The following is a 17,686-nucleotide window of genomic DNA, read 5'->3' as shown; positions in this document are numbered from 1 at the left end:
ATCAAGGAGAGAAGCAACCTGGAATTAAGGAGAAACTTCCTAACAGTGAGGACAATTAGCCAGTGGAACAGAAGTTGCCTCCAGAAGTTGTGGGTGCCCCATCACTGGAGGCTTTTAAGAAGAGGCTGGACAATCACCTGTCTGAGATGGTATAGGGTCTCCTGCTTGAGTGGGGGCTGGACTAGAAGACCTCCAAGGTCCCTTCCAGCTCTATTCTATTCTATTCTATTCTCCTGCTAGTTTCTTACGATTTATCAAATGTTGTTTCTAATTTATGATTACTGATTGTAACTATGATTTATGATCTATAACCTATTACTTGCTGTTTACAGGTACACTGTGAGCTTCTGCAGCGGAGACAAATTCCTTGTGTATCCAATCACACTTGGCCAGTAAATAATTCTATTCTGTTCTGTTCTATTCTCTATTTTCTATTTTCTATTCTATATTCTATATTCTATATTCTATATTCTATTTTCTATTCTATTCTCTATTCTATTCTATTCTATTCTATTCTATTCCATTCCATTCCTATTCCTATTCCTATTCTAATTCTATTCTACTCTATTCTAATTCTGTTTCTATTCTAATTCTATTCTATTCTAATTTCTATTCTATTCTATTTTATTCTAATTTCTATTCTATTCTATTCTATTCTATTCTATTCTATTCTATTCTATTCTATTCTATTCTATTCTATTCTATTCTATTCTATTCTATTCTAAGCAGCTGAACCCCCAGAAGAAATGAGGGCACGGGAAACATCTCAGAAGGGACCCTTCCTAGTTTCGTGGACTGTAAAGGTGACGGGGGAGAGATGTACTTTCAGGTTTGTAAGATTGTTATGAGGTAGCCCAGGCAAGAAGCAGAACCAGAAGTACCAATTCTAACTTTATTATAAGGTTCCATTAACAGATTCTGAAAGCAACCTCTTCCCCCTCACCTTTACAGTCCAAGGAGCTAGGCAGGGTCTCTTCCGAGACGTTTCCCGTGCCCTCGTTTCTTTTGGGGGTTCAGCTGCCTCTTATCTGTCTGCTGTCTAGTCTGCAGTTCTTCCTCCTGTCTCCCAAGGTCATTCCCACACACCATTGGGAAGACTGCTTGGGGACCACCCGAGAGTCTTCTGCAGTCTTCCCTGGGCCAAAAGAGTTTGCAGAGGGGCAGACCTTGGTCAGTCCAGCTCTGGAGGGAGCACCCTATGGGTGGCTTGGCTGAAGCCAGAACCCAAAAGAGATTTCCTTCAACATGTAAGTAACAAGAAAAAAAGTCAAGGAAACAGTCGATCCACTAAAGAGAGAAGATGGCAAGGAAGTAACAATAATAGAGAGAAAGTAGAGCTGCTTAATTCATTCTTTGCATCAGTCTTCACACACACAAAAACTATAGCCTAACCTACCAAAACCTAACTGTAAAAGACAGACTAGAAATAAAAATTAAAATAAGCAAAAAAATGGTAAGAGAACACCTATCCGACCTTGACTAATATAAATCATCGGGACCGGACAGATTACATCCCAGAGTTCTGAAGGAGCTGGCAGATGTTATCTCAGAACCACTGCACCATATCTTTCAAAAATCCTGGAGCACTGAAGCAGGGGTTTGGACTAGGAGGCCTCCAAGGTCCCTTCCAGCTCTATTCTGATTCGTTAGAGATTGTGGAAGCTTCATTTCGGCCTCTTTTAGGCGAAAGAGCAGAGGTTCCGTAGTAACTCTGCCCTTAAATCCAGGATGAACAAGTTACACGGACATCCATGAACTGCACGAAAAGGAATTCTGTTTCATTCAAAGAGGCTCAACTCTCAGGAGTTAGGGATAGGAAGGGAAATTGGACCAGCCACCCATTGCCCTGGAGAAAGCCTTGGAGAAATTGCTAGGTGGGCACCAACCTTGCTCAGCTTGGGCCTGTCGTAGGGCAAATGTCGATCGATTGTGCACATCACAATCCTGTCCGAGAAGCCCTCTTGACGCAGCGTCTCTGCACACACCAGCCCAGCAGGACCTGCCAGAGGAAGTGACCGTCGGTGGAAGCACCCCTCTTTTCCCAGCTGAGACTTCCCCATTAGGGAATTTTCTACCCCTCTCCCAGAGTATCTCCTGAGGCTCCCAGGAAGTGGGGACGGTGCCGCTCCAGCCGAGAGGCGTCCATTGGGCTGGACAACGGTTTGATTTGGAGGTTTGATCCAAAAACAGTTCTACCAAATCCCCCGACTGAATGGATTTTTCAGAATAAATGAGAAAATCGATCCGGATAACTGAATCGGGCTTCCACAATGGGGTGTCTTTGTGGGTTTTCCCACAATTCTCTGAAAATCTGGGCAAAACCAGACTCAGTTTGGACCTCTGAAGGGATCCCTGCTCCTTGAGCCTCTTAGTGGAGTCCCCAGGAGGACCCCCATCCAAGCAGGGCTCGAACCGCCCCCCCCCCCCAAGATGAGACCTTTTCCCCTTGGTCGCTTCCTGTCTCCACCAGCCAGTACCTGCCCCAATGATGAGCACGTTGGTGCTGCTGATGCTGTAGTTGCTGAGGGAGATGCATTTCGCCATCACCTTCGTCCGCTTCTGGGCTTGAAGAGCCTGGGGTGCGAGAAGGGGCGGGGTCAACTCAGTCCCAGACGGAAGCAGGCAACACCCCAATCCCTATGCCTACGGCCAGTTCTCCTCAACCGGGGCCCCATCCAGAAAGGTGGACTTCAGCACCCAGAATTCTGATGCTGGTGGGGGATTTGAAGGCACCCAGGATGGGAAAGGCTGTTCTACACACATCCATTCATTCCTTCATCCATCCATCCATTCATTCATTGATATTAATTCATTAATTCATTCATTAATATTCATTTTCATTCATCCATCCATTCATTTATATTCATCCATCTATCCATTCATTTATATTCATCCATCCATCCATCCATCCATTCATTCATCCATTCATTTATATTCATTCATTCATTCATTCATTCATCCATTCATTTATATTCATTCATTCATCCATCCATTCATTTATATTCATTCATCCATCCATCCATTTATATACATTCATTCATTCATTCGTCTGTCCATCCACCCATCCATCCATCCATTCATTTATATTCATCCATCCATTCATTCATCCATTCATTTATATTCATTCATTCATTCATTCATCCATCCATTCATTTATATTCATTCATTCATCCATCCATTCATTTGTATTCATTCATCCATCCATCCATTTATATACATTCATTCATTCATTCGTCTGTCCATCCACCCATCCATCCATCCATTCATTTATATTCATCCATCCATTCATTCATCCATTCATTTATATTCATTCATTCATTCATCCATCCATCCATTCATTTATATTCATTCATTCATCCATCCATTCATTTATATTCATTCATCCATCCATCCATTTATATACATTCATTCATTCATTCGTCTGTCCATCCACCCATCCATCCATTCATTTATATTCATCCATCCATTCATTCATCCATTCATTTATATTCATTCATTCATCCATCCATTCATTTATATTCATTCATCCATCCATTTATATTCATCCACCCATCCATCCATTCATTTATATTCATTCATTCATCCATCCATCCATTCATTTATATTCATTCATCCATCCATCCATTTATATTCATTCATCCATCCATCCATTCATTTATATTCATTCATTCATTCATTTATATTCATTCATTTGTTCATCCATCCATTCATTTATTTATATTCATCCATCCATTCATTCATCCATTCATTTATATTCATTCATTCATCCATTCATTCATTTATATTCATTCATTCATTCATTCATTTATATTCATTCGTTCATTCATCCATCCATTCATTTATATTCATTCATTCATCCATCCATCCATTCATTTATATTCATTCATTCATTCATTTATATTCATTCATTTGTTCATCCATTCATTTATTTATATTCATCTATCCATTCATTCATTCATCCATTCATTTATATTCATTCATCCATCCATCCATTCATCCATTCATTTATATTCATTCATCCATCCATCCATTCATCCATTCATTTATATTCATTCATTCATTCATTTATATTCATTCGTTCATTCATCCATCCATTCATTTATTTGTATTCATCCATCCATTCATTCATCCATTCATTTATATTCATTCATTCATCCATACATTTATATACATTCATTCATTCATTCGTCTGTCCATCCACCCATCCATCCATCCATCCATTCATTTATTTATATTCATCCATCCATCCATTCATTCATATTCATCCATCCATCCATCCATCCATCCATTCATTCATTCATTCATTCATTCATTCATTCATTCATTCATTCATTTATATTCATTCATTCAGTTAGTTAGTTGATTTATATGGCTACCCAGGTCCCTTTTGTGAGACTGTAGGTGGCTTGTAATCAAATAATTAAAATACACAAATGAAAAAATAAAAATTAAACGCAGAGCACCCAGGCATTCACTAACCAGCTGCCTGCCCAGCCAGGAGATGGGCTCCTCCAAGGCCTTTTGAGGCAGGCACAAAGCTCAGTGTTCGAGGCCTTACGAAAGGCCAACAGGGATGGGGCCAGTTTAACCTTAGAGGGGATGACGATTCAAAGGGGGGTAGGCTCTCTAGGTACCCGGAGCCTGCCCTTCCTGCCAGTTCAATAGGACAGGAAGAAACAAAATGCAGATTAATCCATGCAACGCCCTAAACTACCCATGCTGGCTGGAGAATTCTGGGAGTTGAAGTCCAAATTTGGAGGCCTCTGATGTAGGGAATCCCAGACAGGTGGGAACGTTCTTTCTGCCCGCCATTCCACACTGGTGTTGGACACAGCAAAAATTGTGAATTGAACTGAGTGCAAGCTATGACGACAACACAGCAACTGTGATTTGTACAACTTGGTTTAGAATTAGCAGATTGTGTGAACCTAGCTCCAACTTCTACAGTCAATAGGAAGGAGTCTACCAGTACCCTTTCCATCAAATCAAGGTTAGTCCAAGGCACCAGGGGTCAGGAAATGCAGCTCACAAAAGCTCGGCCTTTTAAGCAAAGATGTTCACCTGAAAAGGTGCCACAAGGAGGAACAGTCTGCTCCTCAAGGGCTCTACTACAGTGGCCAGTGCAGGCCTGGGCCCCAACAGCCTCCTGGTCCTGCAAATTCTCCTGACTGCCCAAGGGAAGCTGCCCTGAAGAATAAATGGCCCAGTGGGGGGGGGGACCCTACAGCTCACCTGTTTGCTTGCTCGGATGTACACTTTTTCCTTCTCAATTTTCACCTGGAACGAGAAAAAAAACATCATCATGTTTTGTGATGCAACTTTCACTCTCACTCAAATAAGTGTTTGATCATTATAATCCTAAACCAGCTGCCCCACCCCACCCCACTGAAAGGCAAGTTGTCTTATGGGGAAAACAGTATCCAGCAGATGGTAGAGAAGGATGCTCAGATCACCTCCAAAGTCCCTCCCAGCCCAAGGATTCCAGGTCACAGGGTGACTTTGGCTTCCCTGGAAATCTTCAATGGGGCTAGAAATTAGGGGTAGACAACCTCGGCTCTTTTATGACTCGTGGACTTCAACTCCCAGAATTCCTGAGCCAGCATGGCTCAGCTTGGAAACCTCTCCCTTTCCCCTCAGCATGGCTGGCTCAGGAATTCTGGGAGTTGAAGTCCACGAGTCACAAAAGAGCCAAGGTTGCCTATCCCTGCTCTAGGCTGGTGTTTCTCGGCCTTAGTTAAGATGGACTTCGACTCCCAGAATTCCTCAGCCAGCATGGTCATTGCAAAGGATACAGGGAATTGAAGTCCATGCATAAAGAATGGTCTAGGTAACCTTGGCTCTTTTATGACTCGTGGACTTCAACTCCCAGAATTCCTGAGCCAGCCTGGCTCAGCTTGGAAACGTCTCCCTTTCCCCTCAGCATGGCTGGCTCAGGAATTCTGGGAGTTGAAGTCCACGAGTCATAAAAGAGCCAAGGTTGCCTACCTCTGGCCTAGGCCTAGGCCGCTTTGTGATTCGTGGACTTCAACTCCCAGAATTCCTGAGCCAGCCACGCTGAGGGGAAAGGGAGAGGTTTCCACGCGGAGCCATGCTGGCTCAGGAATTCTGGGAGTTGAAGTCCACCAGTCATGAAGGGGCCAAAGTTTTCCCCATGCTGGCTCAGGAATTCTGGGACTTGAAGTCCACGAGTCCTAAAAGAGCCAAGGTTGCCTACCCCTGGGCTAGATCATCATCTGTCACAGCTGCTCCAGGGGATCCTGCCCAGATTTGGCTACATGACCTCTAAGTTCCCTTCCAACCCTGAGACCAAAGAAATGGTCTCAGAGCAAAGGGTTGGTTGGGCATTTGTGGGACAGCATCAGCTGCTATTCCGGACAGAGCTTTGTGTAAGGCTTCATTATGTCCATGATTGCTGACAAGGAGGCTGTGTGTGTGTGTGTACATGCGTTTTGTGTAGAGTCCCATCTCCTTTATAATTCCTCTCCATGACCTGGAGGACTGACAGGGCAGAGCTGGGGAGGGGCCCAAACTGCCTCCTTCGTGCCCATCTTGACTTCACCCTGGAACCTCAATACACCTGCTGAGGTGTGTCAGGGGAAGCCCCTCAAAGGTCTTTGATAGTCCCCAGTCCAGGGAGTCCAAATCTGTAAGACTTTTCAGGGTTTCTCAATCTTGGACATTTGATGACGTATGAACTTTATGCTGCCTGGGGAATTCTGGGAAGTGAAGTCCACATACCTTCAAGTGGCTACAGTTGAGAAATTTTGGTCTAGGGCAGTGATGGCGAACCTTTTAGAGACCGAGTGCCCAAAAACTGGCCCCACCCCTGCTCCACCCCCTGCCCTGCCCCTGCTCTGCCCCCACCCCGCCTGCCTGCAGGGCCACTCACTGCCTCCAGGGCCCACCACAGATCACCCAGCAGCACCATGGCAGCCACGCCCTCTGCCCGCGCCCCGCAGCATCAACTGTGCATGATGGGGCGTGAGGGCAGAGTCTTGTCTACGCTGCCTGGCTGCCATGTCCTCGACTGCACTGCTCCGCATGAGCCACGCTTGAGGGCAACTTTCCTCCAGGGGGGCTGCCGGTAAGGAGGGGGTCATGGAGGGAGGCAGGGCTGGGGCAATGGTGCGTGGGCCCACAGAGAGGGCTCCGAGTGCCGCCTCTGGCACCTGTAAAACAGGTTCGCCACCACTGGTCTAGGGATTAAAGGGATTAAAGAGACTTGCTGGGATATCTGCCAGGAACCCGGGTCAATACACTGAAGGAGCAATTTGTCTGAAGCCCTGCAAAATGGGGTGAGGGGGGGGGCTGCTGCATCTTCCCAGCGGCACGGATTGAAAGAAGATCACAGGATGTTTTCATCAAATGACTGTTGTTGTCTGCTGTTAAACTGTTAAACCGCAGAGTTCTCTGAATGTATTTTTATGTTGTTTATGATCATGACTTATCACTATTTCTTGTATGTACACTGAGAGCTTCTGCACCGGAGACAAATTTCTTGTGTGTCCAACCACATTTGGTCAATGAAGAATTCTATTCTATTCTCACCTGGAATTTGGGGAGACTATCCAGCCCTGGGAAGTCTTCAATATCACCAGTGCTGATGTTGAAGCAAGCCCCATGCCACGGGCAACGGATTCGGCCTTTGGACAAGACCCCTGTGAAGAAGGACCCCAAGAAAGCAACAACAGAATTAGTCCATGAGGAAAAAAGGGTCCTTTTGCAGTGACCACAGGAAAGATTTAAAACATGGGGTGACTGAGAAGCAGACAAACCAACATGGGATCAAACGAAGCCTCAGAATGTCAGGATCTTCTAGTGTCCTTGTCAGCTGATATTAAGAGTTTACTATTTTCAGAGCCTTGCAGAACTTCCCTAAGCCTTTTCCAGGCCAGTCCTGCAGAGACATCTTCTAGGTCAGTGGTTCTCAACCTTCCTAATGCCGCGACCCTTTAATACAGTTCCTCATGTTGTAGTGACCCCCAACCCTAAGGGCTCTTCAAGCGCGCACCAATGCCGCCCACTCACCCACCGTGCCCGGGGCTCAGCGCGCCTCGCCTGTCCTCGCCTCACTTCCGAAGATCACCGGCCTGCCGGGTCCAGCTGGCTGGGGAGGGGGGGCAGGAAGGCCATTCCGCCAGCTCCGCCCAGCCTGGTTGGAGAAGCGCCCAGGCGGGGAGAGGGAGAGTGAGAGAGAGAGAGCCAAGAGGGCGACAACCTTAGTTCAGCCTCCTCCGTGGAAAGGGCCGTGAAGCCGCGCAGCCTCCCTTAGGAGATGCTCGACGGAAACAAATCCGCCGCTGCAACGGCCCCCAGCTCGAAGCCGTGCGGAGACGGATAGAGGAGCGGTGTCTCGGTTCCTAAGACCATCGGGAATATGTGTTTTCCGATGGTCTTAGGCGACCCCTGTGAAAGGGTCGTTTGACCCCCAAAGGGGTCGCGATCCACAGGTTGAGAACCGCTGTTCTAGGTAACCCCAAATCATGCTCTGGGGCGTGGGGGTAAAACATACCTTTCACCAGTGGGGCACCGTAGTGAGGACACTTATGACCCATGGCATAAAACTCTCCATGTTCTTTCACCAGCAGAGCCTTCCCACAGCCCAGGTCGACTTCTCGCATCCTAGGGAGAACAAGAACGAGCGTTGCCATTTGCTAAACGTCTTTTAGACGCCATTTTGGGGGAGCAAAGTAATCTTTTGAGGGACATGCAGAGTTTGCAGGGGGAAGGCCTCCCCCCCACCTCATTTTGATTAAAGCAGTGTTTCTCAACCTCAACCACTTTAAGATGTGTGGACTTCAACTCCCAGAAGCTTTGCCGGCTGGGGGATTCTGGGAGTTGAAGTCCACACACCTTCAGGTGGCTGAGGTTGAGACACACTGGGTCAGTTTTAAAAGCCAAGAAGAAGTACTGGGCCCACTGACTGTCCATTGTCCAGGTCCTTCACATGGCAAACGGAGGCCTCCACCACGTCCTTCACATTCCGGTAGGGGTTGAGGGTGACGGGGTGCTCCTCCAGCTGGTAATGTCGTGAGGTGCCATTGGCCTTGTAGACGATGGGGCTGGCCTTCCCGTTGGGCGACGTCTCCTCTTTGATGCGCTCCTTCTCCGGCAGCACCACCTCGATCTTCACTTCCACTGCAGGAACAAAGAGAGCAACCATAACCATAACCATAATCATGATCACAATCACAATCATAGAGTTGGAAGGGACCTTGGAGGTCTTCTGGTCCAATCCCCTACTGAGGCAGGAAACCCTATACCATTTCAGACAAATGGCTGTCCGGTCTCTTCTTAAAAACGTCCAGTGTTGGAGCATTCACCGCTTCTGGAGGCAGGTTGTTCCACTGGTTTATCGTTCTCATGATCAGGAATTTTCTCCTTAATTCTAGGTTGCTTCTTTGGCTACTTTCCATCCGTTGCTTCTTGTCCTGCCTTCAGCTTCTTTGGAGAATAGCTTGACTCCCTCTTCTTTGGGGCAGCCCCTGAGATATTGGAAGACTGCTATCCTGTCCCCCCTCGTCCTTCTCTTCACTAGACTAGCCATGCCCAGTTCCTGCAACCGTTCCTTATATGTTTTAGCCTCCAGTCCCCCCAATCATCTTTGTTGCTCTTCTCTTCACTCTTTCTAGAGTCTCAACATCTTTTTTACATCATGGTGACTGTTGTGTCCTGAGCCTGCAGAAGCAGGCTCAGAAGGTTGCATTCCAAAAGCTGCCCGGGATCAGACAGAACAGCGCCAGCCTTGCGCACATGCGCAAGGCGCGAAAACGCTGAGTTCCTATTGGTTAGCACTGTCCGGGTTTCAGGCACTATAAAAGGCCTGCGTGCCTTTTGCTGTTTACTTGGAGTTGGAGAGAGAAATAAAGAGCTATTGTTTCCACCATGCGTCTTCGTCAATTGCTTGCGAACCGAAAACACAACAGTGACCAAAACTGGATGCAGTATTCCAAGTGTGGCCTTACCAAGGCCTTGTAAAGTGGTATAACCTTTCACAAACAGAGAAGCATCTCTAATGCCCTGGGTTCAAGCAGTTCTTCGGAAGAGTTCCAGCCACCTTCAGCAGAACATAGGCCAGGGGTAGGCAACCTTGGCTATTTTATGACTCGTGGACTTCAACTCCCAGAATTCCTGAGCCAGCATGGGGGAACTATGGCCCCTTCATGACTCGTGGACTTCAACTCCCAGAATTCCTGAGCCAGCATGGGGAAAACTTTGGCTCTTTTATGACTCTTGGACTTCAACTCCCAGAATTCCTGAGCCAGCAGCATGCTGAGGGGAAAGGGAGAGGTTTCCAAGCTGAGCCATGCTGGCTCAGGGATTCTGGGAGTTGAAGTCCACCAGTCCTAAAAGAGCCAAGGTCGCCTACCCCTAACCTAGGCCATCCTCGACTTATCACCATAATTGAGCCCCACAATTCCATGGCACAGCAATGCAGTTGTAAATTGAGTTTTGCCCAATTTTACGACCTTTCTTGCCACAGTTATTAAGTGAATCACTGCAGTTGTTAAGTGAATCTGACTCCCCCCCCCTACTGACTTTGCGTGTCGGAAGCCGACTGGGAAGGTTGCCAATGGGGATCATGTGACCTGAGGACTCTGCGACCGTCTAAATACAGGCCAGTTGCCAAGGGTCCAAGCTCTGATCAGGTGACTGTAGAGACGTTGCAACGGTCGTAAGCGTGAAAACCAGTCAGAAGTCACTTTTTTCAGTGCTGCTGCGCTGTCGTAACTTTGAACTGTCACTAAATGAATGGCTGTAAGTTTGAGGACTAGCAGTATTTGGAAACTGTGCGAAATGGGCAAGAATTCAACAGCTGTCCCGATGGACACAAACACACGCAGGATCACGTGCACGCTGTCAGCATCCATAGCTTTGTCACAGATGCCATCACGTCAGAGATGCCTTCGGTTCGGTTGTTAGGGCAACATCCTGGAGATGTTGTTTAATGTCTAAAGCTGGTTAGTAGTTGGAGTGGAGGCTGCCAGGAATTCCCAGGGTGGCATCTAGGCTGAAAAACTGAAGAGTTAAAAAAAAAAAAACCCCACAGAAAGCAAGAGAGCAAAAATCAGCTCTAGCTTTATGGAAAATACTGAGAATTTAGAAAGTTTTTAAAGTTCCTAGCCCTTAAGATTGCATCGGAAAGCCTGAAGAGTAATGAACTGGGTAAGAGATCTAGCAGTCAAACATGAGCACCGGCACGAACATAATCACTTCCATTTATTCTCAGCAGCCTTTTTAAATTGTTTTCTGTTCCTGCCCAAGCCTAGATCCTGATCTCTCACCAGAGGATTACTTCTAGGATCTCCTGTTATGAATCCAGTAGAATAGAATAGAATAGAATAGAATAGAATAGAATAGAATAGAATAGAATAGAATAGAATAGAATAGAATAGAATAGAATATGGAGTAGAATAGAATAGAATAGAATATGGAATGGAATGGAATAGAATAGAATAGAATAGAATAGAATAGAATAGAATAGAATAGAATAGAATAGAATAGAATAGAATAGAATATGGAGTAGAATAGAATAGAATAATAGAATAGAATAGAATAGAATAGAATAGAATAGAATAGAATAGAATAGAATAGAATATGGAATGGAATAGAATAGAATAGAATAGAATAGGATAGGATAGGATAGGATAGGATAGGATAGGATAGGATAGGATATGGAATAGAATAGAATAGAATAGAATAGAATAGAATAGAATAGAATAGAATAGAATAGGAGCTGGAAGGGATCTTGGAGGTCTTCTAGTCCAGCCCCCTCCTCAAGCAGGGGACCCTATACCATTTCAGACAGGTGATTGTCTAGCCTCTTCTTAAAAATCTCCAGTGATGGAGTGCCCACAATATCTGGAGGCAAGCTGTTCCACTGGTTAATTGTCCTCACTGTCAGGAAGTTTCTCCAGGTTGCTTCTCTCCTTGATTAGTTTCCATCCATCATTTCTTGTCCTTCCCTCTTCTTTGTGGCAGCCCCTCAGATACTGGAACGCTGCTATCCTGTCTCCCCTGTTTCTTCTTTTCTCTAGACTCGTCTCATGCTGCCATGGATCTCCTGACCGGCCCAGCAGACACAACCTTCCTCTCCTTAAAGAGACACGCTGGGCCCGGAGTCCAGATCGCATCAAGCCAGCCGAGGATCAGTATCTGAGCAGCAGCATTTCTTCCCCATCCCAAATGGAGGGCAGCCAGCTAGAGGAATCGCCCCTTTGGAGCCAACTTGCCTACCTAGAGGGTCACTTCTCACTGGCTGGTATCCATTTGAGATCCAGCTGGTTGCGGGGTGAAAATTTTCTGGTTCCGAGTTGTGGCCAACCCAACTTGGCAGGTTGTGGGAATGCTCTGTCACAGTGTTTCTCAACCTTGGCATGTTGAAGATGTGTGAGCTTCAGTTCCCAGAATTCTTTGCTGGTTGGGGAATTCTGGGAGTTGAAGTCCACACAGCTTCAACTTGCCAACGTTGAGGAAACGCTGCTTTATCGTCTTTATTTCTTTGGCCTTAGCAGCTTATGTGATACACGCTATACAGGGAGTCCTCGAGCTAACAACGCTTCATTTAGTGACCCTTCAAAGTTGCAACGGCACTGAAAAGAAGTGACTTATGACCGTTTTTCACAGTTACGACCTTTGTAGCATCCCCACGGTCACAATTCAGATGCTTGGCAACTGATTCATACTTATGACGGTTGCAGTGTCCCGGGGTCATGTGATCCCCTATTGCGACCTTTTGACAAGCAAAATCAACGGGGAAACTGGATTCACTTAACAACCACGTTACCAACTTAACAAATGTGGCAAGGAAAGTCGTAAAATGGGGCGAAACTCACTCAGCAAATATCTCAACAGAATTTTGCGCTCCACTGTGGTTGCAAGTTGAGGACTATCTGTATTAAGCCACATTTAAGGCCGTGTTTCTCCACCTTGGGCAAGTTGGCTGGGCAACTGTGTGCTGATGTGTTCACCACTGGGCCCCAGCCCCCATCAACACCGGCTTCCTTCCTTCCTTTTTTTTTTTTTTTTAGTTCTTTATTTAACTCGTCTGAAGGATCTTTAGAAATGTGCAACTTAGCCTGACAAAACAATTCCCTAAATGTGCAGGTCTAAATAAACCGCAAAGTACCAGATGCCAAAGCACGATTCTTTTTGAGCGTTTGAAACATTTTAAGGAGATGTTATAGTTTGGCCATAAAGTTATGTCTGAGCGCTTCTGCCTCCGTGTGTGTTTTTGTGATGGCAAAAGGCCCCAAATTCACTCTGGAATGAGGGGCCTTCGTGGTGTAGAAGAGTGGTTCTCAACCTTTTCTTCACCACGGACCCCTTTTAGATACCTCTTATGGCCACGGACCCCCCAAGAGTTAAGATTTCAATCATAACACTTCTGTGGCAACATCGTGGCCTCCCAGGGTCCACGGACCACAGGTTGGGAACCACTGGTGTAGAAAACCTGGAAGGGGAAGAGTCCCTGTGTCACAACGTGTCTGCCCCCGAGGCGGGCAACGTGGCTTCTGCCTTCACCGCCACTTGTGCCCCGTGGCTGCTCTTAATGACGGGAACCCTGTTGACTCACGGGAAGCCATTTGCATCCTGCTGGGGAGCCCGACTCCCCTCCCCAGGAAGGAAAGTATAGGAAAGCTTCAGAAGCAGGCAAGGGGTTGCTCCCAAACAGCCAGGAGCCCAGATCACAGCGGTCAAACAGTCAGTGGAGGTCAAATGCTAGGAAAGAAATTAGATTCACCTTGCCTGAAAAAGCCCCAAGCAGGGAACCAGCCCAGAAGTCATGGGAGAAGCTTGGGGGGGGGGGGTGTTTCTAAAAAAGCAAGATGGTCCAAGTGTTGGTGATGGATGTTTTAGACCAGTGGTGGCGAACCTATGGCACGCATGCCAGAGGTGGCACTCAGAGCCCTCTCTGTGGGCACGCACGCCATCGCCCCGGCCTCACCTTCCCCCCCCAGCAGCCCCCCGGAAGAGATTCGCCCACAGGCGCAGCCTGCACAGAGCAGCGCAGCCAAGCACATGGCAACGGGGCAGCAGGGACAAGACTCCGCCCTCGTGCCATCACGTGCAGATGATGCTGCAGGGTGCGGGCGGCAGGGCACGGGCGGCAGGTCATGGAGGCAGCAGGTGGCCCCGCGAGGTGGGGTGGGCAGGGCCGGGCAGGCTGGGGGCGGAGCAGATGGGGCAGGGGCAGACCGGGGTGGTTTTGGGGCACTCGATCTCTAAAAGGTTCGCCATCACTGTTTTAGACGATGTGCCCAAAAGGGGCAAGGACTTGATTGCGTGGCTTGGGAGACCATCTTGATTTTTTTTTTTTTAACATACAGACCCTGCAAAAACTCCAGAGTTTTCTCTGAGAAATGTGCCGGCACATTAAGAGGGCTTGCCTCTTAGGGCCGCAGCTGAGCCCCAAAATTCTGTTGCTAAGCAAGACGGCTGTTAAGTGAGTTTTGCCCCCTTTTACGACTTTTCTTGCCACAGTTGCTAAGTGGATCCCTGCAGTTGTTAAGTTAGCAGCACAAGTGTTAAGTGAATCTGGCTTCCCCGTTGACTTGGCTTGTCACAAAGCCGCAAAAGGGGACCACGTGATTCCCCGGGGACACTGCAACCGTCATAAGTATGAGTCAATTGCCAAGCATCTGAATGTTGGTCACATGATCACGGGGAGGCTGCAATGGTCATAGCTGTGAAAAGCGGTCATAAGTTACTTTTTTTCAGTGCCGTTGTAACTTTGAATAGTCATTAAGTGAACTGTTGTAAGTTGAGGACTACTCATAAAGAGACTCAAGAGTCTTGATTTAGCAGTGTTAATTCACATATCAGCATCCTACGGCCCCTTTTCTACCTGTGAACTTCAACTTTCTGAGCCAGCCATTCTGGGAATTGAAGTCCACAGGTCGTAAAGGGGCACTAGTTGCCCACCCCTGGATTAAGGAATGAGGCCAAATTGAGAAAAATGGATTGAGAAAAATGGACCCGTGACTTTTCCTTCAAAACAATGACTTATTTTATACATTTGCAGAGTTTGAACGAAGCCCCACTGTTGGAAGCATTGATGCTGCCGGATTATAGCAAATACACAAAATTAGGCTTTAATCAAGCAATTGATTATCAATTAAAGTTTTAATTAATATGAATTTTTTGAAATCAACGGGCAGCCCTAATTATCCATCTCAGATCTTATCATTCTCTGGTGATGGACACTTCATTCCCTCCATTCATTGTTTCCAGCCAGGATGGACTTAATATTTACCGCGCTCATTCCGTCTACTTTTTTTAAACACTGCTATAGTGGGTTCAGCTGTTATCCAGTCCTCAGGAACATCCTCAGTACTCCAAGATTTATTAAAAATCAGGGTCAGGGGCGCAGACAGGTCCTCAGTCAAGCCTTTTAAAACGCCTACGCGCAAGTGTTTCGGTCCTGCAGATTTAAAAACGATCAACTTTAGTAGATGCTGGTTAACTTCTCTGTGCTGGGAATGTCGCGCACTTTAAGGCGGATTGCCCAAGGGTTCCCTCCAACTCAGAATATTTGCATTTCTTTTACTTATTGAATTTGTTGGCCACCCATCTCACCACAAGGCAAATCTGGGCAGCTCTTTGATGCGACGTTAAGGAAACGAGCCGAGTCTGGCTGCACCTGTTCAAAAAGCGGGAGTTTCACGGTCCTATTGAAGTACACATCCAGTACAACATACACACATGCGCACAGAATCACAGTAGGTGTGCAAAGTAGCTAACGGTCAACACGCCAGATTGCTCTACCCTCCATTTGTGAATTGTTTCATCATGGAAAGAGAGCCAACGGTGCATCTATTTGCTCCTTATTCAGATGATACAGTTATCTGCACACTTGCAGACATAACTTTATGAGAGGACTGCAATGTCCAGCATCATTGGGAAGGGAGGGGCATCTTCCTGGCCTTCTAGTGGTCAGCAGGTTCCCCTGTTGGCTATCTCACCAAGCTGGGTGAGGAGTAAGGAATCATAGAACCCTAAGGCAGGAAGGGACCTTGGAGGTCTTCTAATCCAGCCCCATGTCCAAGGCAGGGGTCCTTATACCATCCCAGATAAATGGTTGTCCAATCTTTTCATGAAAACCTACAGCAATGGAGCACTCACAACTCTTGGGGACAAGCTGTTCTTCCTTATATCCAGGATGAATCTCCCTCTGCTGAGCTTCCACCCATTGCTTCTTGGTGCTTTGGAGGATAGGTTGACCCACCTCTTCTCTGCAATAGCCCCTCAAGCACCGGAAGACAACTATCATATCATCCCTAATCCGTTAGACTAGACATACTGTCAAGGTATTGATTTAACAGCTGACTAGTTTATGTAATGTAAGATGGAAGGTGTAATGTAATGATGGGAATGACTCAGCAGGGTTTGTGTCTCTTTAAGAGCCTTTGTATAAAGGGAAGGCTCTGCTGATGTGTTCTCTCTCTTCCGTTTCCTGCTGTAATTGTAGTTTGTTGGGTCCTGCTGTATTAGAACATGTATGTATATTGTTCCTGGTGTATGATATTGTAGATAGTGCAAGATAAACCACCTTTTAATACAAACCACTGTTTACTGTGTTTACTCCTGGATTATCTCAGCGCAATGACTGTGCACGCTCTGACACATACTGAGTTCCCTTAGCCATTCATCCTACAGTTTAGTCTCCAGACCTCATTGTCTTTGTTGCTCTTCTCTGAAAGAGCTGTTTGTGCACTGTGCCCAACACACCTGCTTTTTTGGCAGAGGGTGTGTGTCAAATTGGCGAATGCAACGTTGTAATGCTAATCTTGCATCTATGGTAAGCGTGTGTTCAAATAGACATCAAAACGCGGCAGGTAATCTTCAACTTGCCACCATTCGTTTAGTGAATGTTCAAAGTTACAAGGGCACTGAAGAACATAACTTATATCCAATCCTCCTACTTACAACTTGGGCAGTATCCTCATAGCCACACGATCAAAATTCAGCTCTTGGCAACAATACTGTATACTGTACTGTATTTATGACTGACGCAGCATCCTGGGTTCGTGTGATTGCTGTTTGGGATTCTGACAAGCAAAATTCACGGAAGGGATGCCACTGTGATTCATTTAACAACTGTCACAAAAAGGTCATTTAACAACCACCTGGCTTAGCAATGGACTTCTGATCCCAATTGTGCTTGTAAACTGAAGACTACCTGCATTGCATCTTGTTCATTCTGACAGGGACAAGGACAAGGATAAGGATAAGAATAAAGAATCAAAGGTAGTACCAATCGTAATAGGTGCCTTGGGTGCGATTCCAAAACAGTTGGAGCACCACTTGGAACACCATCGGCATTGACAAATTCACCATCAGTCAATTGCAAAAGGCGGCTTTACTCAGAACAGTTTTCATCCTGCGACGGTATCTGAAACACCATCGAACATCCAGATCTGCCTATCCCAGATCCTTGGAAAGGACTTGATAAGTAGAAAAAAATGTCAAATCAGTCTGAACATCTGGCTGACAGTGCGATGAACCAAAAGATTAAAACTAAGAGGAGGGGGAGGAGAGGGGGAGGAGGGAAGGGGAAGATGGGGGGGGGGGGGGAAAGTCCATATCAGTTAACAGGAAAATACCAGTACAACTTCCAACACTAGACTTTGGCTGGAGAGCTTAAGCCAAGGCTAACAACTACAACTCCTCCTGTATCCAAACA

At 46.4% G+C, this 17,686-nt stretch overlaps 1 protein-coding gene across 1 annotated transcript in view; it reads right to left on the bottom strand.

The window, feature by feature from the left end:
* AIFM3 (apoptosis inducing factor mitochondria associated 3) overlaps nt 1-15,424 on the bottom strand; it is a gene marked incomplete at its 5' end in the record, with an annotated part of 35,347 nt that extends 19,923 nt beyond the window's left edge. Inside the window, 7 exons of the mRNA XM_029286714.1 lie at nt 1,887-1,999; nt 2,478-2,574; nt 5,233-5,277; nt 7,549-7,658; nt 8,513-8,622; nt 8,925-9,138; nt 15,257-15,424. Coding sequence (XP_029142547.1) covers nt 1,887-1,999; nt 2,478-2,574; nt 5,233-5,277; nt 7,549-7,658; nt 8,513-8,622; nt 8,925-9,138; nt 15,257-15,424 — 857 coding nt within the window. The remainder of the gene's footprint in view (nt 1-1,886; nt 2,000-2,477; nt 2,575-5,232; nt 5,278-7,548; nt 7,659-8,512; nt 8,623-8,924; nt 9,139-15,256) is intronic.
* Nucleotides 15,425-17,686: the final 2,262 nt, after the last annotated feature.

Source organism: Protobothrops mucrosquamatus, unplaced genomic scaffold, assembly GCF_001527695.2.
Source record: "Protobothrops mucrosquamatus isolate PMUCROS unplaced genomic scaffold, P.Mucros_1.0 scaffold4673, whole genome shotgun sequence".
In the NCBI taxonomy this organism is placed as follows: Eukaryota; Metazoa; Chordata; class Lepidosauria; order Squamata; family Viperidae; genus Protobothrops; species Protobothrops mucrosquamatus.
This window is presented reverse-complemented; position numbering and strand designations above follow the sequence as displayed.